Here is a 25,217-nt window from a genome sequence, read left to right as displayed (position 1 = left end):
TCCTTTGGGCCGATCTTTGGCCAAAATAATTAAATTATATCCAATTTTGTCGGCCCAAAAGGTGCGTCGGCCCACCGGGAAAATGCCCGGTATGCCAGATGGCCAGTCCGCCCATGGCTACGGCTCAAGTCCATGGTAATGCTCATGTAGGTCTCCAAAGCCTCCCAGAACATGGACATTCTACACACGTAGGGCCTCCTCATAAGTGTCAGGATGCAGCAATGTCTCCCTCTGCATCTTAAGTTCTGATTTCGAGCTGACATTATCAATCGCTTGGCACCTTGATGCAAGCTGGACTGTGTTTGATAGCCCTCCATCTCTACATCCGCTGATAAAATGTAATCACCAACACCGCGCGCCAATATGTATCAGGTCACCCCCTACGCTTGTGGTTCACCCCAACAAAAACGGTAAAAAAGGCAAAAATCCAATATTAACTGAATTTTACTTTTGTTTCCAATCCAGTCTCTGTTTTCTTTATCTTGCGTGACTAATGACACATTTAGAAAATAGCAGCAATTATCTATTTGAAAATTGGATTATTGAACACATTTTTTATTTGGATCAGATGGATGGAGCAAATAGAACAAAGCACTGCAAAGCGTTACACGGACCCTCATAGCCTACTGTATATCTGTCATAACAGATAGGCTACAGTAATTTAGTTACCTTGATTTACACATGTCTATAAAATATGTTGCCTATAACTAAAATATTTATTTTTTTATATAACTAAATATTTCTTGAATTTCCCCTGGGGATCAATAAAGTATCTATCTATCTATCTATCTATCTAAAATCAATTTGGGGTTAAATGTTCCATGTAATAGCTAAAGGAATGTAGGGCCTGCTGAGAGTGTGCATATGTGGCCCAACTTAGATGTGGGTATTTCTTTGCAGGATAAACTGCAAGCTAATGTTTTACTCTAACTCTATATATACTCTTAACACAAAGTAGAGTAGCAAAGGCATACACAATGTGTGTGTGTGTGTGTGTGTGTGTGTGTGTGTGTGTGAGTGAGTATGTTTACATCCTCACCTGTATAAGCTTCAGCTCTTGATTATCCCAGTTTCATTCCACCTGGCTGAAATGTTGGTGCTACATTTAAAAGTACAATTACCCATTCAGTTGATCTTTACCATGTACAAGTTAAAACTAATACAACAAATGTTGACAGTCTATAGATATTGCTCAATAAAACCACACAATAGACGACCACCAACATCTTTACAAGCACAATTTCGTTGCTTCATCTCTGGCATGGAAAAGTATAGTTTGTCTTTCAAGTAATACAGAATATGGCCTAAATGATTCATGTATGGGTGGCTAAAGGAAACTACTGTGAGCTTCACAAATGCTCTGGAAAATGTAGCTTCTGTAAAAGTTACTGCACTACATGGTCAAATAAACAGCTACACTACTGAAAAGCTATCTGCTTCAGAAAATAGCTACGCTACCACCAAGCGACTGAGAAATGTAGCAAAGCTACTGCTGCCCATTACTGATTCCATCATGTAAATCTTGAAGATGAAGAGGAACTGGCTCAGTGTGTTAATATTAAGAGGAACTGGCTCAGTGTGTTAAGATGAAGAGTTAGCTCAGTATGTTTTGATGAAGAGGAACTGGCTCAGTGTGTTTTGATGAAGAGGAACTAGCTCAGTGTGTTAAGATGAAGAGGAACTGGCTCAATGTGTTTTGATATTCCACCATTAGGAGAAGGAGCAGCAGAGCCATGACAGCCAGGGTGATAAAGAGAGCACCATATACCTAGACATCCACCCCAGCGTCCAGTTTCACTGCCCCTGTGCACCAGGTGACCATCTCCAGTGCATCACGGCATACACTGGTCACCATGGCAACGTGGTGCTGGGGTTCCAATGGGGTCAGACTGTGTTCAAACATCAGGTGAGAAATAACTCAGATTCAGTCTTTTTTTGTGCCGTTACACTAACACTAGCATGGCAAGTGACTAATACTTTTCTCACGTCTATGTTTTTCTGCAACATTTCTCCTGACAGATACACATGTGGCTAGACGACGGGGTAGGCAACCTTCGCCACCACTCTACCACCCCCATGTACGGCAGATATAAGATGGAGCGCATGCTGTTTGTGCCCAGTCAACACGTCCTGGTGGGGTACTGTAACGACCTGTGCCTGCGTGTCCTCACGGACAACACTCAGGAGATGGTTGTGCTGTACCACACCCAGTGCCCGGCCTCCGTGCTCTGCATGCACTACTGTCTGGAGACCAACGAGCTGTTGACCGGCAGCATGGGCCTCATTGCATTCTGGGGTTTCTGGACGTCTGCTCAGACGCCGCTGAGCCTGCTGCGGATTCTGGACTGGACGCGGTGTTCCATTGAGCGGGAGACCGTGGTCTCGGCCTTCGTGTCCCAGCGACAGACCAACTCCATTTACGTCCTGTGCGACCGGAACATAAAGAACTTTGAGCACACTGGTCAAAACGAGAATTTTGAGTTCCGGGGTCAGAGCTACGCCACGCTCCGCTGTGTGGTCCCAGAGTGGCGGCAGAGGTATCTGTACACAGGTGACGCTGATGGCTATGTGCAGGTGTGGAGCTGTGATATACGCCGTTTGTTCCTTCAGTTCCGCGCTCACGCCACTGCCGTCACTTCCGTGGTGCTGCTCGCCGAGTCTGGCAGCATCCTAACCGCCTCGACAGGATGTTGGATCAAACAGTGGACGCGCAGTGGGGACCTCCTGCTCAAGCTGCACATCAACATGCCAGGAGGGGTGCGAAGCATGTGGCCTCTCAGCAAAAACATCGTCATGTGCCAGTCGGCCACCATCTTGGATGTGTGGCGTCTGAACAGCATCTACAGGTCTTTCAACGACACAGCCTGCACTGTGCGTGTGCTCAGACGGGTGGAGTGTTGCCGTGGGAGATGTCGGATTCTCGCGGTGACGCTGGACGGCATCATTCGATTCCTCTCCCCAGTTACTGGAGAACTGCTGTTTCTCTCGTGGCCCTTCCTGCACATCGACAAAGCCCTCGGCTTCGCCTACGCCCCCAGCCAGGAGGAGCTGTACTTGTGTGACGGAAGTGTGGAGGTCCTCGTGCTGAACACCACCCTCAGCCCCTGTCCGGTGACACGCGTCATAAACACGGTGAGAGACGGCAATGACGGCGTGTTGTGTTTGGAGACCGTAATGGTCTGGAGCTCACAGGATGGAGCTGGCGACGAGAGCCCAAACTGCCTGGTGTTTAGTGGACATCGCAATGGGAAGCTGGAGCTTCTCTCACCTCTCGGTGTGTTCTGCGAACCCCAGAAAGCGCACAACGGAGCGATCAGTCAGATAAGTAGCCTCCCTGGACAAAGGCCCTCGATCTGTTGCTATGGTACCGACTGCCTGTTTACCGTCTGGTCTGTCAGATTGGAACAGTGCGAAGTGGTTCTGACTTTAGAGGGTCAGATAATCTGCGATTTCACCCCAGTCCACTACACACTGATGGACGGGTTAGTTTGTGCCGTGTCACCACAGCAACACTTGATCTTTTATTCTGTTCACGGGGTCAGAGTCGCAGAGAGGGAGAGGAAAAGGTCAGAGAGGATATCATGCCTTGACTACTGCCCCCAGCTGGCTATTCTCGCCCTGACGGGCAGCAGCGGTAAGATTGAGATCTGGAGTCATGAAGGGGACTTGGTGGCCGAGATCCAGCTCGGAGTGCCTGTGACACAACTGTGCTTTGGAAACGCGCGCGGTGACATCCTTGCTTCCTTCGCAGACAGTATCAGCATCATTTCAGCCACACATGTTCTGCCAGCAAGCTATTTGAGGACCGTGTTGGGGCAGGCTCCCCTGGACGACATAGTTGAGCTACCTATTCCCTTCCTTCCAAAATCACCCTTGCATTATGACATTGGCTTAGTGCCAAAGGTTTATCTGAAGTATCTCAATCGGACCAAGGAGAAGGTCATGATTGAACCAACCCCTGATCAGACCACAACCGAGGGCATATTGGAGGGAATTCCTCCCGAGGAACAGAAAGAACAAACTAGCAAGTTCGTCATCATGCCCTACTGCTCAGCCGCATGGAGGGCACCAGGTGAGACCCCCAAGCAGAACAGAGAACAGAACAGGGAACACAACATTTTCTGTGTCGTCTCCATCGCCTGTCTCTTATAACGTGTCCACTCTGTTCTAACGTGTTCTCCACTCTGTTCTAACGTGTCCTCTCCGTCTCCACTCTGTTCTAACGTGTCTTCTCCGTCTCCACTCTGTTCTAGATATGACACTTTGCACTTCAAATAACTAGCGAATTACATAATTATTATGACAAATGCCAAAATGCTACATTCTTAACTGTCTTAAATCTTAGCACCTCTTTTTCTCTCTCTCTCCCTTGTTAATTTGTGAAGTGGCCAGGACAGCTAAGAACACTCAGCCAACGCCCCCAGAGGTGGAGCCCAATGAGACGCCTGATGCTCCCAATGAAGCACTGATCCAGACAAAGAGATGCGAGCAGGACTTCCTCTCCCTCTTTAGACACATCGCCCTAGATGGTTATATTCCCAATTCAGTGATCCGAGCCATCCATTTACAGGAGGAGGAGGAGGAGGAGGAGGAGGCAGAGGAGGAAGAGTCTCTTGAGCGCTTCCTACCCACATGCCTCCTGAGAGACTTTGAAGAAAAAGAGGATGCCTCTGAACACACACAAGCCATACAGGAGATTTTAACACGTGCGAAGGTTACAAGAAGGGTTAATGCACAGCTAACGATATTTAACCCTGAGGCCACTGGTCAAGAGGAGAGACAGGTGCCAGAGAAAAAGGTGCCAGAGAAAAAGATGCCAGAGAAAAAGAGTCAAGAAACAGAGGAAGAGATAGATCATGTCAAGCAGAGGGTCGATGTACTGCTGGAACATTTAAACGTAACGTGCCAGTTTTCTTACACGGAATACTCTAACAAGCTGCTGGAGGTCCTTAGGAAGCAGCACCTGAAGCAGAGCCTTCTGGACCAAGTGAGAGGGAAGCTCCTCTCTCACATCAGGGACGCGTCTCTTGTGTGGCGCCAGCACGAGGGCCTGAAGTACCTGCACCTGATGCAGCTCCTGCTCAGCGACGACATCGCTCTGATTGGCACGTTCTTGGCCAGCTCGAACCAAGAGCTGCGTGACTTAACCCGTTACATTCTGCGGGACGTGTTCCAAATTTGTGAGAAGCAGGCACTAAAGGAGGAACTGCAGAAAACAATGAGGTATGTAAGCTTAATGTGTAGGCCCTTAGGCCAGAAAACAATGAGGTATGTCATGAGGTATGTAATGAGGTGTCATGTAGGCCCTTAGGGTTGTGTGTCTGATCTACAATGATTCCCATTACTTGTTTAAAGATCCATTACAATTCATACACAACCTTATGCCAACATCAAGAACTGTGCCTTTAAAGTGAATCGGTATGCAATTCATCATTTAAGAATTTCACCTTTAATAAATGAATCGGTATGTAATTCATCATTTAAGCATGACCACATTGGAGCCCTTTCTTGATCAACTCTCTGACGACTTGGTGCTGAAGGAGAATGTTGATCATGATGAAACTTCACACAAAGCTACAAAACAGCGGAGAAAAAGCCAAGGTCAGTTCTAATACACAGCACAGTGTGTTTTCACTTTTTAAAGATGATCTGAAGGATGAATATGCAGAAGATTCTGTCAATGGCGCAGTTGTCCATTAATAGGGTAAACTAAGGTAATCCTCACTGTAATTTTTGATAATTATGTTTTGTTTATGAAATGTTATTGTTCTTAGACATGACGGGCAGAACCCATCGTTCCTCCTCCATTAAGTCTGAATTCCAGCAACACGACGTCCAGCGGAGGGCATTAGACCACAACGGTCAGCGGAGGGCATTAGACCACAACGGTGAGTTTCTTTTTATTGCTTTAATTTTCTTTGTATTTTCTGTTTTATGCTGAATTTTACATGAATAAATATGCTTACTTGTTTTTGCCTAGACTCACAAAAGGTCCGCCGATCCTCCAAAGTGACCGATGGATCTACTAAAGTCTCTAAAGAACAAGAGAACCTCAGTGACAATGAAGCGAAACAGACTCAAATACAGACTGGCATGTTCGACAGGACGACGTTCCATCACACTCCTGAGCCTGCACGCCAGAAAAAACGTGCCGTCAAACCCCGATCTAAAAAGGAGAATCTCACTGATCTGGAGCAGGCAGGCCCATCACCTAATGACCCATTACTGTATGCGTTTAGAAAATCTCGCAAACACAACGTAGCTACATATCCGACAGTGGAAAAATACGAGTCACACCTTCTGCCCAGTGACTCTGGCCTGGGCTCCCTGGTCAGCCAAGAGATGTCCTCAGAGAAGGTGCCCTTTGGAGGTGAAGATGGTGGCTCCCTGCCAATCACCAAGCCCCACAAGCTCATCTCTAAACCCCAGGACCTAATTTCCCAGCATCCTCAGCATGTTTCCCAGTACTTCCGCTACATCTCCCAGGATCCTGAGCACATCTCACAACATCCTCACTACGTCTCTGAGCATCATGACTACATTTCCCAGCATCCTCATTACAGTTCCCAGCATCCTCAGCACATGCACAAGCATCCTCGGCACATGACCCAGCATCCTCTGCAATTTTCCCAGCATCCCCAGCAAATCTCTCAGCATGCTCAGCGTATCTCCCAGCATGGTCGGCGTATCTCCCAGCGTCCTCGGCACATGACCCAGCATCCTCAGCAGATCTCCCAGCAGCCCGGTCATCTCTCGCGGCGTGCTGCCCTCGCGGCTGAGGAGCCCGGTGACCACGCCACGGTCCCCGGGGACACTGACCCCCACTGGAGGGAGAGCCTGCACAAGCTCATCTCGCTGCACGGCTTCCGCTCCCAGAAGGCGGCGCGGGCGGCGGCCTCGTTGTGTGCATGGCCGCTCGCGCTGCAGGCCCGTGACACGAGCCGGACGCTCCCACGGCTCCTCCCCCGGCCAGCGTGCAAGGGGGCACTGGGCGAGAGGGTGGCAGCGTGCCAGGGGGCACTGGGCGAGAGGGTGGCACAGAGCACAGAGATGACGGACGCCTGCCGGGGCCCCGTGACGACGTTTCAACACCAACTTCCTCTGCCCTGGCGCCTCGGCCACTTCCCCCTGCAGCCTCACGGGCAGCTGAAGTACGGCAGACTCGAGATGGACTGGGTCAGAGCGGACGATGCCCAGCTCAGCCAGACGGGCAGGATCACGCTGCCCAAAATCAACCCCAAAGGCTCCCATGTTCAGGCTTAGGAAAGGAAAACAATCTTTCAAATGTTTTGTATTTTGATTTGTAGTTTTTTTCCTCCTACTTTTAAATATATTCAATTTCATTCTTCATAATGCTTCAGTTGATAAAAGGAAAGAAAGCATGCAAATATAACAAGTTTCTCTCTTTGGCAATAAGACATACTGAAATTCTTAATCTTAATTGGTCAACTATTTTAAACAGCTGTGTTCACAAGACAATGACAACAGATAAGATAAGAGCCTAATGCAGTAATCCCCAAACACAGAGTCCTTCAAATCTTAGTGGATATTTATTGAGTTGATACAGTAGTGAACACCACTTCAAATCCACTGTGTGAAACTCTTTTGTGCTTCTTATCTGCTCATAGCATCTCTGACTGGTTGACCAAAGGGCCAGGTGGCACAGGTCAAGCAGGAGTAGTAAGAGCAGTATTATGGATGAAGCCAAACGTCCAGCTCACATGTACACATCAGCACGTCCAAATGTGAAAAACCAATCAAGCTGGAATGTTGACAGGCAAAGTCTCTCTACCCACTAAAGAGCACATATTACACTAGGCTCATGTAAAAGGATATACAAAGAGCACATATTACACTAGGCTCATGTAAAAGGATATACAAAGACATGATATTTGTGCATTATCATTTTGCATAAATGGTCACAGTTTTTGGTTGCATGTCATGAAAAAAAAAAGTTTGTCATGAAAAAAAAAATATATATGTTTATCACACAGCCCTTTTCTTTGTCAAATTCATTATTTGCATATCAACAGAGTACAAATTCAGAGATAAAATGGACTAAGAGAGTCAGCTGGACTAAGATAAGACGCCACTAAAAGTAGTCTAGACTTTGCCTTTGCGTTCGCTGCACACACAGATCTGAGGTCATTGGGTGGCCACTTTGTCACAATGCAATGCAATGAGTATTTGAAAACACTGCACTCATTTGGGGTGTCAATAAAGAGGGAAAAAACACAATCCACACACTCACGTTATGAGCTGCACCATATTTAACAGTCTGTGTTCTAACAAAGGCTTCATGGTTCCAAACCTCTCCCCCCCCATCCTGTGACCGCACCTGGGTCCTGTTCACTCTGCGCGGGCCGACAGCATGGTGGTCAGCATGTCTATGAAGTTGTCCAGGCCCCAGAGGTAGCCGTCCTCGCGGTTCCCCTCCCGCCACGGCGTCCGGTGGTCCAGCGTAAGGGGAGGGGGCACGGGCAGCGTCTTGCCGAAGTCGATCATCCACACGCCGGCCTTGCCCGTCCGGTCGTGTACGAACAGCAGGGAGCTGCCCACCACCTGCGGGGCGAGGGAAGAGCACGCTACAAAATGCCAACAAACAAACAAACAAACACACGCATGACATATATAGGGCTTATTCGCAAACACCGCCGCGGCCATATTGTTGATATGACATTCCAGTTATATGGACCCTTTCAACAATAAAAACAAAAACAATGCTTGAACGTTCTATTTGGGCCCCAATCTACTTCCTCTGCATTAAGATAACATATGGAATGTTAAAAAGGAAGTCTTGTGGGGCCAACTATGATGCTGATAATGGAACTCTCTTGAAAGGGTCCATAGGCTAGTAGTTTATGTGACAATCGCCTGCAGCGCGTAGATTTGATCTGAGCACAGCACAGTAACCTAACGGCTTCATCTTGTCAATATCAAGAGTAGATAAACTTAATCGTTGTGGACCCATATCTAATAGACTCAATATAGCATTAAGTAAAGATCCGTCATTATTGTCAGCTGTAACTTACCCCGATATTCATAGCCTAACTGTCTGTTCATACATCGGCACACGCAGCTGAAGGCGTTGAAGTCGCTTGAGTCAAGGTCGGCTAACTTATATTTGTTCCACCAACGACATCGTCTAACATTGCCATGATCACAGAGAATAAAGCTGCACCTCATTGGACTGCAATTGTATCTTGCGTTTGCCTGTTGCTCACAACCTGCACCCAAGGACTTTGCTAAAGTAGTTTAAAGTGGGTTAGCCAGTGATCGTTCTTGTCTGATAACTTCTAGGCTACAGGAGGATCTATGATGCAATGTTCTGGAGGCGGAAAAGGCTAACATATTTCTCTACATTTCCAAAATCCAAGTGAACAAAACACAATACATATCAGAATTATCTACTGATATCTTTCTCCGCTGAGTTTGTTCCTATTATTTGCCACTTGCAGTGGTGGAATGTAACGAAGTACAAATACTTCGTTACTGTAACTGTACTTAAGTAAATATTCCACGTGTTTGTACTTTACTTAAGTAGAATTTATAGTGCATACTTTTGACTTTTACTTCGTTACATTTTACAGCAATTATCTGTACTTTTACTCCGCTACATTTTTACAACACCATCGTTCCTTTTTATGATACATTTTATGATCAGATTTTTTTTCTCTCTGACAAACACGTTTGTTTTACCAGGGGGCGGGGTTGCTACCACAGATTCTGGAGCGCTACGTGCCCAGCTTCTAAATCTTTGAAACATAAGCTTCTAGTCTAGACCAGGCAAAGCGTGAGCTTGTAGCCATCTGCATTCGGTAGGCTATATTCACCAGACCCATGGCTACACTGGACATGCAACTGTGTTCTGTGCCTGTTATCTGCAGCGTTAGGGCCTCCTCTCCGATGAGATTGCTCTCCGCGTATCACCGAAGTTACAGGCTATGCCCATGCTTCTGTCACACGTCTGATCATTCGGCGTGCACAAATGAATGGTGGACTATTATAGAACCGCTGGCGGAAAAAACGTAGCATTTTCCAGATTAGAAAATATTTCTTAATTGTGTGTGATCAAATAAAGATGCATAGCCTACAATTGGGGGGCAATTCAGTGGAAATGCATGGATTCCAGTTTCTTCCAGTAGCAGCAACTGGAATCCATGTATTTCCACTGAATTATTTTTGGAATCTGATCCCTTATCATACCTGTTCATTCTTACTCGTTGTTTTAACTTATCGCGGACTAAATTCAAGATGGCTGCAAACGCTTAAAACGTGAAGATACTGTCTGTATAAATCGCCTTGTAAGTAAACTACCAGTGCTTTCTCAAAGTTCTCAATGTCTCGTTTTAAATGTCAGGGCCCTCGGAAGTCTACCAATGAAGTGTGGAGATACATTGAGCCTCGTAAATGGGTGTAAAACAGTGATTTATTTGCATGGCTAGCCCGATGCCGAAGCACCACTATTGAAAAAGCTGTTGGTAGCATCGGCTAACTAGCGCCAGATTTTGGAGTGCAGGGGACAAGCCGAGATGGGCTATGAGACATACGTTCACACTCGGTATCATGTTTCAATACACTTTAGGTCAATATCACACCGGAATTCTCCTTTAAGTACTGAGATTCAGTACTTCCTCCACCACTGGCCACTTGCCGTGCATAGCCGACGAGCTGACAAGGACGCACCATCAATAAAAATATTAGCCTTGGCTACTGTAAAACGTTGGCTAACATTGCCTACCTAGCAATGCTATATGCAAATGCAATACGTCCAAAGGTAATCTACGGTAGGCGACTACATCAGGCTACTGCTGATGTCTCCGCATATTGCATAGGGGCAGCTGTCTGCTGTCTGTACTGTCTAAAACGTATTTAACTTAATATAGTATTAATAGCTTAATACAAATATAATAATGGCGATGGATGTGAGGAGTTGGCTGTAAGGTTAGCCTGTTTATCCTATCTAGCCACAAGTCTCTCCCGCGCTGACTCAACTCCTCAGTCATTTTCTTCTCGTTTTCTGACCATACTGTAGCTGTCAACATTGAGCATTGAAAATAAATGAGATTTTCAAAAAATAAGGGATTTTCCAGTTTACTCACCCAAAATACAGGGAAATTTCAACATTCGTCTTTCTGTTGCTATCCCTCTGGTGAGAGCAAGAATTCGTACAAAACTGCTGCACTAACTGAAGCTAGGTCTAATGAGACTTTGCTTAAAGTTTGGCGTCAAATGCTCTCTCCCACACTGTTCTGGGGCCGGTTTCCCGATAACGCTCACTCTTAGCGCGCTAAGAAGACTCAAAAGATATATCTTACCAAAGTTGTTTATGTTCCTAAGTGTGTTCCCCGAAGTGTCCCTTAGGAAGCTTCTTAAAGGCACACTATGCAGGTTTTTTTAGCTTAATATGGACGTTTTTTTTAGCTTAATTTACCTTCATTTAACTGCTTCAGAGTCACTGGAATGGTTATATGACTTTTTTCGGGTTGAATGGTGGCCGTCTCGCTTTCCCCTAGCGCCTGTGAGCGGAAAAAACTTGCAACTGTGGGCCGACGGCCTCATTGTCAGGAAGTAGGCTATAACGAGTGTAACGAATTGCTTTACTGCATTCAAATACACATACACGCCAGGCACCGGCTAGAAAAAAGGTAGCGATGGAGTTTCTCAGACATTCGTCATGACAGAGCCAGCGAAAAAGAAACAATTAAACCGAGAAAACAGTAAGGACATGGCCAATACTGCATAGTTTACCTTTAACACGCTGCCTCTTACGTTCGACGTTACAAAGGTGCTGTCCCAAGTGAAGGTGCTGAATTAGTTGGCATCGATTGCTCAGGAATCGATTTTCTACTTCACGTGAAGGTGCATGACGGCGTTAAGAAACACAACACGTTCTATGCAAATGAAACATTCCTCAAATTATTCTAGTAACATTTATTCACATAGTTTAAGTTATCAGTAAAATATAAACTATTAACTAAATTATCAAATTGTCAGTAATATGTTCACACGATATGTTGTGACGGGTATCCCTCGCTAATCATCCACCCTCCTTATCCCGTTATGCCACTTGTGCCGCTTCTTGACATGGATTTAACAACTTCTTAAAATGATGTAATACACTTTTATATTAATGGTAAGGTACCTTACAGTTAATTGATTGGCAAGCAGCTGCAGTTACTTCTGTTTAATGCGGTATTGATAGATAGACAGATAGATAGAGATAGATAGATAGATAGATAGATTTATTGATCCCCAGGGGAAATTCAAGGTTCAAATGAAAAAAATTATTGCCATTGGTTAATGTTTTCAATAAAAAGCAACCTATCTACAATGAACAGAGAGACATTTAGATACAGTATGGTGGGGAAGCAACGTAAAAAAAGGGCACCAAGCTTCTCGTCTGAGGAACTTAAAGTTTTGCTGGACGAGGTGAGCTTGCACAAGGTGACACAAGGTGACACCGTCCAGCTTTCGGAATAACTTGTGCAACAGCAACAAAAAAGAGCTATGAAGCGACATCGACTACACGGCGTTTTTGATCGCTGCCATAGGCCCAGTTGGTCGCTTACTGGACACCACCATGCTTACCCATTTATAGATCTTTTAGAGGCAAATTCTTTGCCAGCTTTTAATTATCAAAAGTGATTGCCAATTTGAAAGCTTTAATGACATTACTAAATAGTCTAGGCTAATTACCACCATATAGTTCTGATACCAAATGTAAACTTCATAAATAGACCTGCATCCATTGCGAACATATTTTATTATTATTAGTCTTAAAATGTCCATAACATAAAATCATCGTTGAGCCACAACATTGTCAACATATACTGTCGGCCTACCATAGTTTGACTTGTACTGCGCTGCGCTGATTTCTAAAGACTGCTGCACAGTGGCGGCGACTAGCGTCTTGAGAGCTCAAACAACGCTAAAAGAGAGCTTAATTACGAATGGTCCAGGGGCCGGTTCCCCAAAACGTTCTTATCGCTAAGTAGTTCTTAACCTATTCCTTAACCTCTCTCTTAACGTTATGACACGATTCCCGACACGTTCGTACGCTAAGTATATCTTCTGTAAGTCACACTTTCGTAAGGTTGGTCTGGACCATTCGCAGAGGTGGAAAGTAACGAAATACATTTACTCACGTTACTGTATTGAGTAGTTTGTCTGTGTATTTTGTATTTTTTAAGTAGTTTATAAAATCGGTATTTTTAGTATTTTAATTTATTTTACTTGATTACATTTTGAGTGAAGTATTGTACTTCGCTACATCAAAAATCCCATCCGTTACTTGAGTAAAAAAAAAAAAAGTTAAGACTAACAAAACAGAAAGGGGAGAGAGAAAAATCGCGGGCCCTAAAACCACTAGCCTAGTGATAATGATCAGCATGTAGGCTAGCCTACAACAGGACATGAATCAAGCTTAGCGCCATGCAGTCTTTTCTGAAAGTGATGGAGCTGGATCAATAGATGCATCAGATTACATGTCTAGGCTATGTATTTTCCACTATTTCAATGGGTTGTCTCAGTTCGTTTTAGCACTAATGATTGCGGAGATATTCAAGCAAACGCCATGGGATTTCGTGTTTTGGCGTTTGTGCTCACCTTTCTTTGGAAAGAAGTTGATTAGCAGTTGTTTCCACTCATTTTAATGTCTCTCTTTTTCCTGTTTTGGACTTTTTTTTTGGTAACCTGACTTGGCTTTCTTGGAGAAAGACATTGCACCAGCAGCACAACAATTAGCGGTCCACTAGGCCTACTAGCGATGCTCAGCTAAATAAACAAAAGATACTGTAGACTACCTAATGAATCGCAGGCAGTATGGACTAAACCATTTAGCTCTTTAGCAAGGGAGAGTGAGAGGACCTTAGACAGTTTTCACTATGTTGTATACAAAATTACAGTCAGTCAAACTATTTCGTCTGACATTCATTTTGACATTTAAAGTAGGAAGTTAAAGGAAGGAAGTTAAAATATTCAGGTAAAATAAATATATGGTGGAAATAAGTATTGAACACTTAAATGTTTTTTCAGTAGCCTACTTAGCCTAAACTTCCAGTGAGTCTTCGAATTTTTCACCACACATTATATTAACACACATATAAAAAATCCAAACATAAGAGTTATGTGTAATAAAGTGGAATGACACAGGAAAAAAAGTATTGAACGTTCCTACTGAAATTTCTTCAATACTTTGTGGAAAGCCTTTGTTTGTAATAACAGCTTCAAGACATTTCCTGTATGAGAAAACGTATTAGTCGCAGTATCAGGTGTGATTTTGGCCCATTTTGGCCCAGGGCTCCCTCTTGTGAATCCTGATCTTTAGTTACTTCCAGAACTGTTTAATTGAATTTAATTGAATTGGCTGCCTTCAAGTCTTTTTGGAGCTTTCTCCAAGTGGTCCTTGGCTCTTGGAATTGACTATCCTTCTGACTCCCTGATCAGAAATATTGTGAGGAGATCCTGTGCATGGCTGGTTGATGATGCAGTGATGTTCCTTCCACTTGCAGATAATGGCTCCCATGCTGCTTACTGGAAGATTCTGAAGTTTTGAAATGCATCTGTAACCAGTTTCATTGATGTTTGCAACAATAAGGTTGCAAAGGTCTTGGGAGAGCTTTTTGCTTTTATCCATCATGAAATGTTTCTTGTGTGACACCTTGGTAATGAAAAACCTTTTTATAGCCCATCGATATACTAACCAAGCTTATATTAATTTGCACAGATAGAAAGGATAACTACTCTAACTACTTACAGATTCCAGCTCGTTCCTTCCCTTTCCTTAGTGCTTTTTCTTAGCGTGTTCAATACTTTTCCCCTGTGTTATTCCACTTCATTACACAGGACTCTACTTATGGAGTTGTTTGGATTTTTTATGTGTGGATTACCTGAGTTATTACTAATGCCTGGTGAAAATGTTGTGCCCCCCGTAATCCACCTTTCAAGGGCCCTCTCCTCCATTGGGGTCCTAGTACTTCCCACTTTTCCCCCCAGTTCAACACCCTTTAATCTGCTGAACCTTCTGCTCGTTTCCAAATATAAAAAAAACTTTGCAACTCAACATTGGCCTGCCTGTCTCAGCTGCCTGTGAGGGGCAAACTTAAAGGAGAACTCCAGTGATTTTTCACATTTTTGACATTTCTCAACGTCACCGAGTACTGTCGGTATGAACAAAACTGAAACAATCGGTTTTACCTAGCTCGAGTTGAGTTGAGCTCGAGCTCTACACACTGGGAGCATGAACATGGCTGCCTTAGCTGCTGGCTGCAGCAACTCGAGCTAGGACCAAAGTCCTTTTAGGCAAGTATTTCCACTCTGCGTCCATATTGCAACGCTTTTTGGGCACTTATCGGGCATCTATTTCTGCAGAAATGCGTGTGCGTAAGGTTTCACGACACCAATCTTGCTCCAGCGACGAGATCACAACAACAATCAATCCCCACACAAAAAAAAAGTAACTAAGTAACTTTTACTTAAAGTACATTTTAAATGAACTACTTTTTACTTTTACTTGAGTACATTTTCAGATCGGTATTTTAACTTGTACTTGAGTAATATTTCATCAAAGTATTGGTACTTTTACTTGAGTACAATATTTTCTTACTTTTTCCACCTCTGACCATTCGTAAGCTAAGCTCTCTCTTAGCGTTGTTTGAGCTCTCAAGGCGCTAGTCGCCGCCACTGTGCAGCAGTCTTTAGAAATCAGCGCAGCGCAGTAGCCTACAAGTCACTATGGTACAGTATGTTGATGATGTTGCTCAACGATGATTTTATGTTATGGACATTTTAAGACTAATAATAAAATATGTTCGCAATGGTTGCAGGCCTGTTTATGAAGTTTACTTTATTTGGTATCAGAACTAATATGGTGGTAAGCCTAGGCTATTTCGTAATGTCATAAAGCGTTCAAATTGGCAATCACTTTTGATAATTAAAAGCTGGCAAAGAATTTGCCTCTAAATGGCTAAGATCTATTAATAGGTAAGCATGGTGGTGTCCAGTAAGCGACCAACTAGGCCTATGGCAGCGATCCAACGTGTCCTTGTATTGAATCAAAAACGGCGCCGGCCGCGGAGCCGTGTAGTCCATGTCGCTCCATACAGTAGCTCTTTTTTTTTGTTGCTGTTGCACAAGTTACAGTGTTGTGCCAGTTCACAGCTTTTCTGAACTAGTTCAAGTTCAGTTCATACATGCTCAAAGTGAACAGTTCACGTTCAAAGTTCACAATTTGAATTCTGAACTAGTTCAAAGTTCAGTTCATTTTACTTTTTTCGTGAGATATTCAAATAAATACTTTTTTCACACTACGAGCTAGAAATCACTATACGTTCTTTGAAGCTGCTCTTTGTAGACATATGCTCATGACACTGCAATTGTGGGTTTCTTACCAGGTGATGTAACTTGCAGCAGTACAGACAAGGTAGACCAGTCTCCCTGCCATCACTTCCACTAGCCATTTTTTTTTTAATTGCAGCGCTTTCTCTCACTCTCGTCATTGGTCTGTCTCTCTCTCTCTCTCTCGCTCGCTCCTCCAGCCCTCCGCGCTCTCGTCGTTGCCTGCTACGCGGCGTTGCTATGCCTACCCCGCTCTGCTGCAATTCATCACGGGTAACGTTGTGCAGAAGCCAGTATGCTATTCAACTATTCTCAGCCGGACACTACGTTGCCCGCAATGCATTGCACACACAATGACAAAACCATTTCTGTCTGGTGATACATGATTTAAGCGGCACCAGCGAGAATACAGGAGGGAGGAACTTTCTCTCGTTGCGTTTCAAAAGAGAAAACAGATGTCACTCAGTTTTCAATGGAAAACAAATTCCAACGTTCATTTACAGTGATGTCTGCCGTTCATGACACATAATGTGAACTAATTCACGTTCAAGTTCTTTATTAAAAAATGTGTTGCGTTCAGTTCAACGTTCACGAAAAAATGAGCGTGTTCAATGAACGCGTTTTTTTTAACTCGTTCACGCACAACACTGACAAGTTAGCCTACTCCGAAAGCTGGAAAACAGTGTCACCTTGTGCAAGCTCACCTCGTCCAGCAAAATTTCAAGTTCCTCTGACGAGAAGCTTGGTGCCATTTTTTTACGTTGCTTCCCCACCATACTGTAGGCTATCTAACTCTCTCTGTTCATTATAGATAGTTGCTTTTTATTGACAACATTAACCAATGGCAATCAATACCGCATTAAACAGAAGTAACTGCAGCTGCTTGCCAATCAATTCTAATTGTAAGGTAGGGTACCTTACCATTAATATAAGTTTATTAGGCCTACATAATTTTTAGAAGTCGTTAAACCCATCAAGAAGCGGCACAAGTGGCACAACGGGATAAGGAGGGTGGATGATTAGCGAGGGATACCCGTCACAACATATCGTGTGAACATATTACTGACAATTTGATAATTTAGTTAATAGTTTATATTTTACTGATAACTTAAACTATGTTAAAATAAATGTCACTGGAATAATTTGAGGAATGTTATTTGCCAACTAATTCAGCACCTTCACTTGGGACAGCACCTTTGTAACGTCGAACGTAAGAGGCAGCGTGTTAAGAAGCTTCCTAAGGGACACTTCGGGGAACACACTTAGGAACATAAATAACTTTGGAAAGATATATATCTTTTGAGTCTTAGCGCGCTAAGAGTGAGCGTTATCGGGGAACCGGCCCCAGACCAACCTTACGAACGTGTGACTTACAGAAGATACTTAGCGTACGAACATGTCGGGAATCGTGCCATAACGTTAAGAGAGAGGTAAAGGAATAGGTTAAGAACTACTTAGCGATAAGAACGTTTTGGGGAACCGGCCCCTGATCCTTTAAGGTCGCCTTCAGTTCAGGCAAGCAAAACGATGCTTTAAAAACATCTTTTCGCTGGAAGGGCAGGGGGTAGCAAAAGGACAACATTACATAGACGGACAAGTCCGATGGGGCTAATGTAATGAAAGTAATAAAATATGTGATATTTTACGGAAAATATTAAAACAGGAAGACAGCTGGACAAAAGTTGACAGGTATGTTTCTGACAGTGGGTGACTCTAGGGCTCTTTGCTGTTGTTAGAACGGCATGTATTGCTGTTGTTAGAACGGCCTGTAGCCTATTGAACAACATAGGCCTACCATCACGTTAAATTTTGTACAAATAAATAAATAGCCTACAGCGATAATACCGGCGCTTTCGCACTTGTCAATTGACAGCTGCATTAAATAGACCTACCTATGCATTTTCTATATCAACAAAATGGCCGCTGCGAACGTTATTACCTGATTATTACGTAGATCGAATATGCGTAATACAGACAGACTAGAAAAAAAACACTCGGATCAAAACCTCACCTCGTGTGACCGGAAGAAGGCAGAGTTTTCAAGCACCTGCCGCAAGTCTTCCAGACGCTTCAGGTAACTCCTCTGCAGAGAGGGAGGGAGAGAGGAAGAGAGGGAGAGAGGGAGAAGGGGAGAGAGGAAGAGAGGAAGAGGGAGATGGGGAAAGAGAGAGAGGAAAAGAAAGAGAGAAGAAGGGAGGGAGAAGGGGAGAGAGAGGAAGAGAAAGAGAGAGGGAGAAGGGGAGAGAGAAAGAGGAAGAGAAAGAGAGAGGGAGAGAGGAAGAGAAAGAGAGAGAGGAAGAGGGAGATGGGGAAAGAGAGAGGAAGAAGGGAAGAGAGAGAGAGGGAGACTGTTAGGATTCTCCTGGTGGAGCCAGTGCATGAGACAGTAGGAGAAATAAAGTGTTTTCTTATGATACAGGAAGAGAGCGCAGCCCCTTTGCCTGGGGAAAACTGGGGTGATATGTCCACCCAGTCTGACCACAGACCCAAGGCACCACACACTCTTAATTGTGGTGATCTCATAATCACACACACTGCTATAGCGCCCTAGCATCTACACATTCTAAATACTTCACATGCTAAATACTTCACAATCACACACACTGCTATAAGGCCATCTATCTATCTATCTATCTATCTATCAATCATACTTCACATCCACATATTCTATAGAGCCCCAACATTTATTCTACGCACATGTAAAAAAACGCTGTTTTCATTGCATTGTACTCTATTATACATCACATCTATTATATAACTCTCTCATATGCATTGCACTCTATTTGAATTCATTTGGAAATCTAATGCATATTAGAATCTAACAGGTTACACTGAAGGGGATTGGAGGTAGCTCTGGTAGTGGGAACTGGTCTTGTGAAACTCAAGCATTAAGCTTTGTCTTTTAGCTCTCTCTACAACATCACAAAGAAATCCTCCTTCGCCTCCCCCCCCCATCTCCTCCTCCTCACGCACCAGAATGGGGATACTCTTGTCCACAAAATCCTCCAGGGCCTGGATCACTTGTTCCTTGCATTTCGTTTTCTTGAAGTTTGTGTTACACGTACCATTTGCCTTCTGGGAACACACACACACACACACACACACACACACACACACACACACACACAAACACACAACAAAAAACACATGACTGAGGGCATCCCAAGGTGGGGAAATCAGGCCACAATAGACAGCCTAGACAGCATCTGTCCGTTTCATGCAGGGATTTGTTTTTAGCTTTCACTGTTGTGTCCTGCCGTAGTGTTTACATTCGACACATTCCTAAGCAACTCGCCCTGATCAGATTAAGAATGTAGCCACTCCACACACACAGGCCATCAGAGCCACCTGGTCAGGTTTCTTTCTGCCCCAAGAGTGGACTACTCTGTTCATCAAGTGACTGTGCTCCTCAGATTACTCAAAGGCCAAAAAATAAATTAAACTGGGCAAAGACAAAGCTTCCTGTCCACACATTCCTGAACAACTCAAGCATTCAAGCAGATTAAGAGTATTGGCTTTCTGTTGTACACACATAAAAGACCGCCAACAGGTTACCCTACCAAGCAATGCCATGCAAACGCCAACAGGTTACCCTACCAAGCAATGCCATGCAAACGCCAACAGGTTACCCTACCAAGCAATGCCATGCCAACGGAAACACAGAAAGAGCCTGAGAACTGTTCAAATTTGCAAACATTGGCGAACGTTCACAAACGTTTGCAATCCGTTTTCTGTTTCCCTTGAGTTGTTTGCAAACAGTTGAGGAAGTAGTTCTCCACAAACATGTTGGGAGTTGGACAGAAAGTTACCGTTGAGATAGAATGTTTACACCAAATCGTACAAATGTATCTGTTCAGACAAACATGTTCGCCATGAGCGGTCACCTCTGTTGAAGGAATGTGACCGCTCCCCAGACGCCCCCTGGCTGACCCACCTGGATGCCCTCGATGCGGAAGCCAAGGGTGTGGGTGGAGCTGAGGCTCTCTCTCCACTGCATGTAGCGGGTCTTGAGCACGGCCTGCTGCACGCGCTCCTCAGGGGTCGGCGCCGCGGGGTCCACCACCACCATCTTCTCGTACATGTCCTTACGGGGCTGGGGGCTCTCTCTGGCCCTACGCAAGTCCTCCTCCAGGTATGTCCTGAGCAAGTGTGTGTGTGTGTGGGGGGAATCACAACATTTGAAGCACTCAGTCAAAGACTCTTCCTCCATTGTGCCATGTGAGAGCACCAGGCTTGTTGCACTGGAGCACTAATAAGTTGCAAACTAAATCAGAGGTAGACTGGCAGGCGTATAAATCCTGGCACTTCATGAGCTTCATGGCTGACAGCAGTCAAATAAGAAAAATGGAGATCTACCTTACTCCTGAACAGACAGCTGATGGGACATGATACGGCCTCTTTAATAGGACTTTAAATCTACAACATGTCTATGGCTACTTGGGATCTGTGGGACTTTAAATCTACAACATGTCTATGGCTACTTGGGATCTGTGTGGTTTCTACCATCTTGTGATTCTAGCTAGTGACAAACTGCTGCTACTACTACTACTGCTACTATAGACCCTTTCAAGAGAGTTCCATTATCAGCATCATAGTTGGCCCCACAAGGCTTCCTTTTTAACATTTCATATGTTATCTTAATGCAGAGGAAGTAGATTGGGGCCCAAATAGAACGTTCAAGCATTGTTTTTGTTTTTATTGTTGAAAGGGTCTATACTACTACTACTACTAGTACTTCTTGAATTTCCCCTGGGGATCAATAAAGTATCTATCTATCTACTACTACTACTTCTTGAATTTCCCCTGGGGATCAATAAAGTAACTACTACTACTACTACTACTACTACTACTACTAGAATTTCCCCTGGGGATCAATAAAGTATCTATCTATCTATCTATCTATCTATCTATCTATCTATCTATCTATCTACTTCTTGAATTTCCCCTGGGGATCAATAAAGTATCTATCTATCTATCTATCTATCTATCTATCTATTACTACTACTACTACTACTAGTTTCTATGACGATTGCAACAAACAAAGGGTGCATCATCTGGAGCCCATCTTGCAGTCCATGATGCTATTACTGGTACTGCTGCTACTACTACTACTACTACTAGTAGTTTCTCACCTGGAGCCCATCTTGCAGTCCATGATGCAGGGGGAGTGGAAGCCGGCCAGCAGGTTGTCCATAGTGTTGTAGTCCTGCCGGTCCTGCTGTGTGATGCCGTAGTAACCGGGCACATACGGCCGCAGCGTGTCGGCCATCAGCTCCTGCAGACATCGCTGCTCCAGTTCACAGAACTTCTTCAGCAGCTTCCCGTCTGGACCGGTCCGGAAGTTTCCTTTGGAGCCGGACCGAGAGGAGAGAGAGAGAGAGAGAGAGAGAGAGAGAGAGAGAAGCCGGGTGAACAGAGATGCTTGGACACTAGTAACATGTTAGATGTATTAAATGAAACATTTTCTGTGTCTTTGCTAACTGTAGGAAGTACACACAGTTCTCACAAAGTGATCCCATGATAGTCAATGCTTAGAGTTAGGGTGATCCCATGATAGTCAAGGCCATCGCCACAGTGACTTTTTTTTGTTTTGTTTAAACAACGATAACAATATAATATAATAACATATACAATAATATACAGTATATATATATATATATATATATATATATATATATATATATATATATATATATACATACATACACATATATATATATATATACAACTGTATACATGTATGTATGTATGTATGTATGTATATATGTATATGTATATGTATGAGTTGCTCCTAAAAGCATGTGTGTGAGACAGAGACCCACCTGCATGGCCGACCACCTGTACCCAGGAGGAGGCAGCTTTGAGAGGCCCCGGGAGAGGAGAGGAGTTCACCATGTTCCGGGGCTTCAGAAGATCATTCTGCACACAGACAAATGCACACAGGACTGATGCTTTTCACAAGCCATTAGCGGAGTCACCTGGGTGGGCACATAATACCAGCTTTTTTAACACACATAAAGCCTCTTAAAGATGCAATACACCACTTCTAGAGAAAGGTTAATCTTTTTATTCATCTTAACAGTCAAATCAAATGAGCTCTCTCCCTCCGGTGCTCTGGAGGCAAAAAGAACTCAACATTCTATGTTCCATCAGACAGTACGAGTCTTAAGACTGCCCTGACTACGTGCCTTCTCATGACTGCCCTGACTACGTGCCCTCTCATGACTGCCCTGACTACGTGCCCTCTCATGACTGCCCTGACTACGTGCCCAGCTCACTCTGGCCTCTTCTCCTCCCGCGAGTAAACTCCCCGAAATCGTTTCCACTCCGGCGTCCAGGGCCACCTCAGAGGGGTACTAAACGCGAAACACACTGTTTCTGATGCCAATCATTGACCACCATGCTGAACTGCATCAGCAAGCCCAGCCAGCGCCACCTGACCGCTGATCCCGCACGACGACTCGGGAAACATTAACAGGGAAGACATGGTGGAGGCAGCACTGGAAACTAGGCCTGCTACACGCAGTTGCACAATCCCTCCTTTCCACAACACACTAATAATTAGCTCATTATCAAATAGCAAATATTCTTATCATTTCTATGATGGCTGTTTCCAAACAAAGATTAACGCATGACATGGCTGAGGTTTTTTATGAATGAAATATAACAGTGTGTCGATCCAAATAAGAGAAATCCAATAAATGTTTGTGGAAATGTCCACTAGGCTGACCTACAGGCTTTCTGTACTATGCGACATGGTCCAAACCTGTCGACAGCCTATTAACGGTCATCTAACCTATGACCGTTGTTTTTTGTGCTCCTGCTCTTTATACAGTACAGTGGCTAATAATTCACACAATCACTGCTTTTCCCGGTCAAAACTTTGCTCAGTACTGCATTGTCCAGCAACACAATGGAGAGCAGCAAGGACAGCTGAGCCACAGTGTCCCACCCTCCTTTCATACCATATCTTCCTCCCTCTGGGCACAACTCTTCTCTGTCTGTCTCTCTCTGACTGTGTGTGTGTGTGTGTGTGTGTGTGTGTGGAGGGAGGGGGGCTCACTGGTTTAACCAGAAAGACTGAAACACCATACAAGGCACGTGTCCCCTTGCATGCAGTAGGCTTCCACAATCATTCACAGGAACCCGAGGGCCTCCTATTTAAATGTTCTACCTGGTACGTGGGTTCAAGTTGCAATATCATGCCAAACCATTTAGGCCTTTGTGAATGAAGTGAGAGGGCTAGAACCAAAACGCAACATGTTATCCCATGTATCATCTGACCCATAACAGAGAGAGATGTGCAGGATCTGTAGATGATAGTTAGATAGATACTTTATTGATCCTCAAGGGGAAATTCAAGTTAGCTGGATTGACATTTTTTGAAAGTTGGTGCAACAAGTAGTCTAGGTTAGAGGTCCTTGTAACTCGGCCACTGATATCTATGCCACACTACACTGTGACTCTCAAACATTAAAATCATCTAACAATTTAGGTAGTTAAAACGTGTTGACTGAGTAGACCACTCACCTTGGTGTCTGAACCGACGTCTGTCTGACTGTTGTGTGTCACTGCGGAGCAAGGTTCACTGAAATCTTCATCATATTCCTCAAAAGACGAAGCAGGTGACAACACCGTCGAGGAGGAATTGGACAGCTTGCGATAAAAAAGCGATGGAGCGGGCGATCCGCCAATTCCACTGTCGGAACAAACAGATTCCTCGTCGGGGTGTGAACAAAACGATAAGGCGCTAGTCTTTGTGGTCTTGTGCTCAGTTCGGCTGGGGGTTGGCTCACATGTCACCACTAACTGAGGGACAGCAGGCACCGCTGAGCACCTAACGTTTTGGTGTTTCATTTGGGTCACGGGTTCCACGAGTTCATTGAGAGAGCCGTGATTGTTCTCCCCCATACTCTGGCAAGGGGCTTGACTGACGGGCGCCTTTGTCATCTGGTATTTCGGTATTTTCTCGCCAAAAAAACGCATACACTATTTGGACAATAAACCCTCGTCCTTAATTGTGGTTATTTTATATATTTACAATGAGGCCGTAATCTCAGGTTCACTAGTTGAGGGTATAGAATGGTGACGTTAGGGGCTCGCCCACTCACGTTGCTTGCACCTTGCACCCCGGGACTCTCGAGGTTTGATGTTCAGTCAGACGCACCAGCAGTGGAGAAATCCAGATATTTATGGTTATTGTCCGGTCATGAATGTTCAACTCCGCAAAGGTTACACTTGCACGGGTTTCCAGTTTAATACTCTTTAGATCGCGAAAAGTGGGCCATATTTGTGTCTGACAATGAGATAGCCACACTCGTTGTGATGACGCGCAGGGTCAGCTAGCATAGTTGTCCGCGAGGAATGATTGGCTAAACATGTGACAAACACAGATGGTGACGACACAACAGACCTCCTCTTTTAAAGGGGCAGATGATATTAACCGTTCGTTGAAGGATTGAAGACTTTGAACACTGGCTTTCCTCGCGTAGCAATCATTTTGTAACTTTGTATCCTACTCTTTAATTTACTCGAAGATCGCAGCTATTTAATAAAACGTATTGGGAAGGTGATATTTCGACACAGGAAATAAATTATAAGGGGAGGCCTGATGATATTTCAATCACTTCGATCTATTTTATTGCGTTTGTTCTATTGTCAGGCACCACTATTGCCATATAATATGGAAAAACATTGGATTTCAGAATAACAATTCCTTTTCCGTTTATATGAGTGAGTCAAATATTTCACTCTCAAATTAGTTTTTTTTTTTAAATCATAGTCTGTCTAGGAAAGACACCAACTTGTAGTAACTGCAAGTATTTGTAATTGTGTGGGGACAGGACAGATTCATACCTGATAAAGCCCAGAGGTGTAAC

The 25,217-nt window shown here is 44.2% G+C and overlaps 2 protein-coding genes across 6 annotated transcripts in view; one reads left to right on the top strand and one right to left on the bottom strand.

The window, feature by feature from the left end:
- The window catches only part of itpkca (inositol-trisphosphate 3-kinase Ca), a 38,440-nt gene extending 13,746 nt beyond the window's left edge, over window positions 1-24,694 (bottom strand). The window contains exons 1-8 of one of the 5 annotated variants that reach the window (XM_048230570.1): window positions 23,869-24,694; window positions 22,161-22,257; window positions 21,471-21,684; window positions 20,273-20,477; window positions 19,312-19,413; window positions 18,350-18,421; window positions 8,339-8,562; window positions 1,040-1,099 (exon numbers count right to left, since the gene is read on the bottom strand). In XM_048230570.1, the coding sequence (XP_048086527.1) occupies window positions 8,350-8,562; window positions 18,350-18,421; window positions 19,312-19,413; window positions 20,273-20,477; window positions 21,471-21,684; window positions 22,161-22,257; window positions 23,869-24,324 (1,359 nt within the window). In that variant the 5' untranslated portion in view covers window positions 24,325-24,694 and the 3' untranslated portion in view covers window positions 1,040-1,099; window positions 8,339-8,349. Of the gene's footprint in view, window positions 1-1,039; window positions 1,100-5,487; window positions 5,575-8,338; window positions 8,563-18,349; window positions 18,422-19,311; window positions 19,414-20,272; window positions 20,478-21,470; window positions 21,685-22,160; window positions 22,258-23,868 lie in introns of those variants that run through there. The other 4 variants (XM_048230568.1, XM_048230571.1, XM_048230566.1 and 1 more) reach the window with 4 other exon arrangements.
- On the top strand, window positions 1,823-7,263 carry LOC125291302. Its single transcript, XM_048237980.1, has 6 exons — window positions 1,823-1,906; window positions 2,020-4,072; window positions 4,386-5,223; window positions 5,486-5,601; window positions 5,775-5,888; window positions 5,981-7,263. The coding sequence occupies exons 2-6, from the start codon at window positions 2,026-2,028 to the stop codon at window positions 7,261-7,263; spliced, it is 4,398 nt and encodes a 1,465-aa protein (XP_048093937.1). The 5' UTR covers window positions 1,823-1,906; window positions 2,020-2,025.
- Window positions 24,695-25,217: the final 523 nt, after the last annotated feature.

This window comes from Alosa alosa, chromosome 2 (genome assembly GCF_017589495.1).
Source record: "Alosa alosa isolate M-15738 ecotype Scorff River chromosome 2, AALO_Geno_1.1, whole genome shotgun sequence".
NCBI lineage: Eukaryota > Metazoa > Chordata > Actinopteri > Clupeiformes > Clupeidae > Alosa > Alosa alosa.
Note: the sequence above shows the minus strand (reverse complement) of the source record. Positions and strands in the feature narration are given on the sequence as shown.

Excerpts from the sequence above, each read along its gene's own strand:
- LOC125291302 (XM_048237980.1), top strand. The coding sequence starts at position 2,026 with ATGTGGCTAGACGACGGGGTAGGCAACCTTCGCCACCACTCTACCACC. Across the intron at positions 5,602-5,774 it reads ACAGCGGAGAAAAAGCCAAG|ACATGACGGGCAGAACCCAT; the intron begins GTCAGTTCTAAT and ends TATTGTTCTTAG. Across the intron at positions 5,889-5,980 it reads GAGGGCATTAGACCACAACG|ACTCACAAAAGGTCCGCCGA; the intron begins GTGAGTTTCTTT and ends GTTTTTGCCTAG.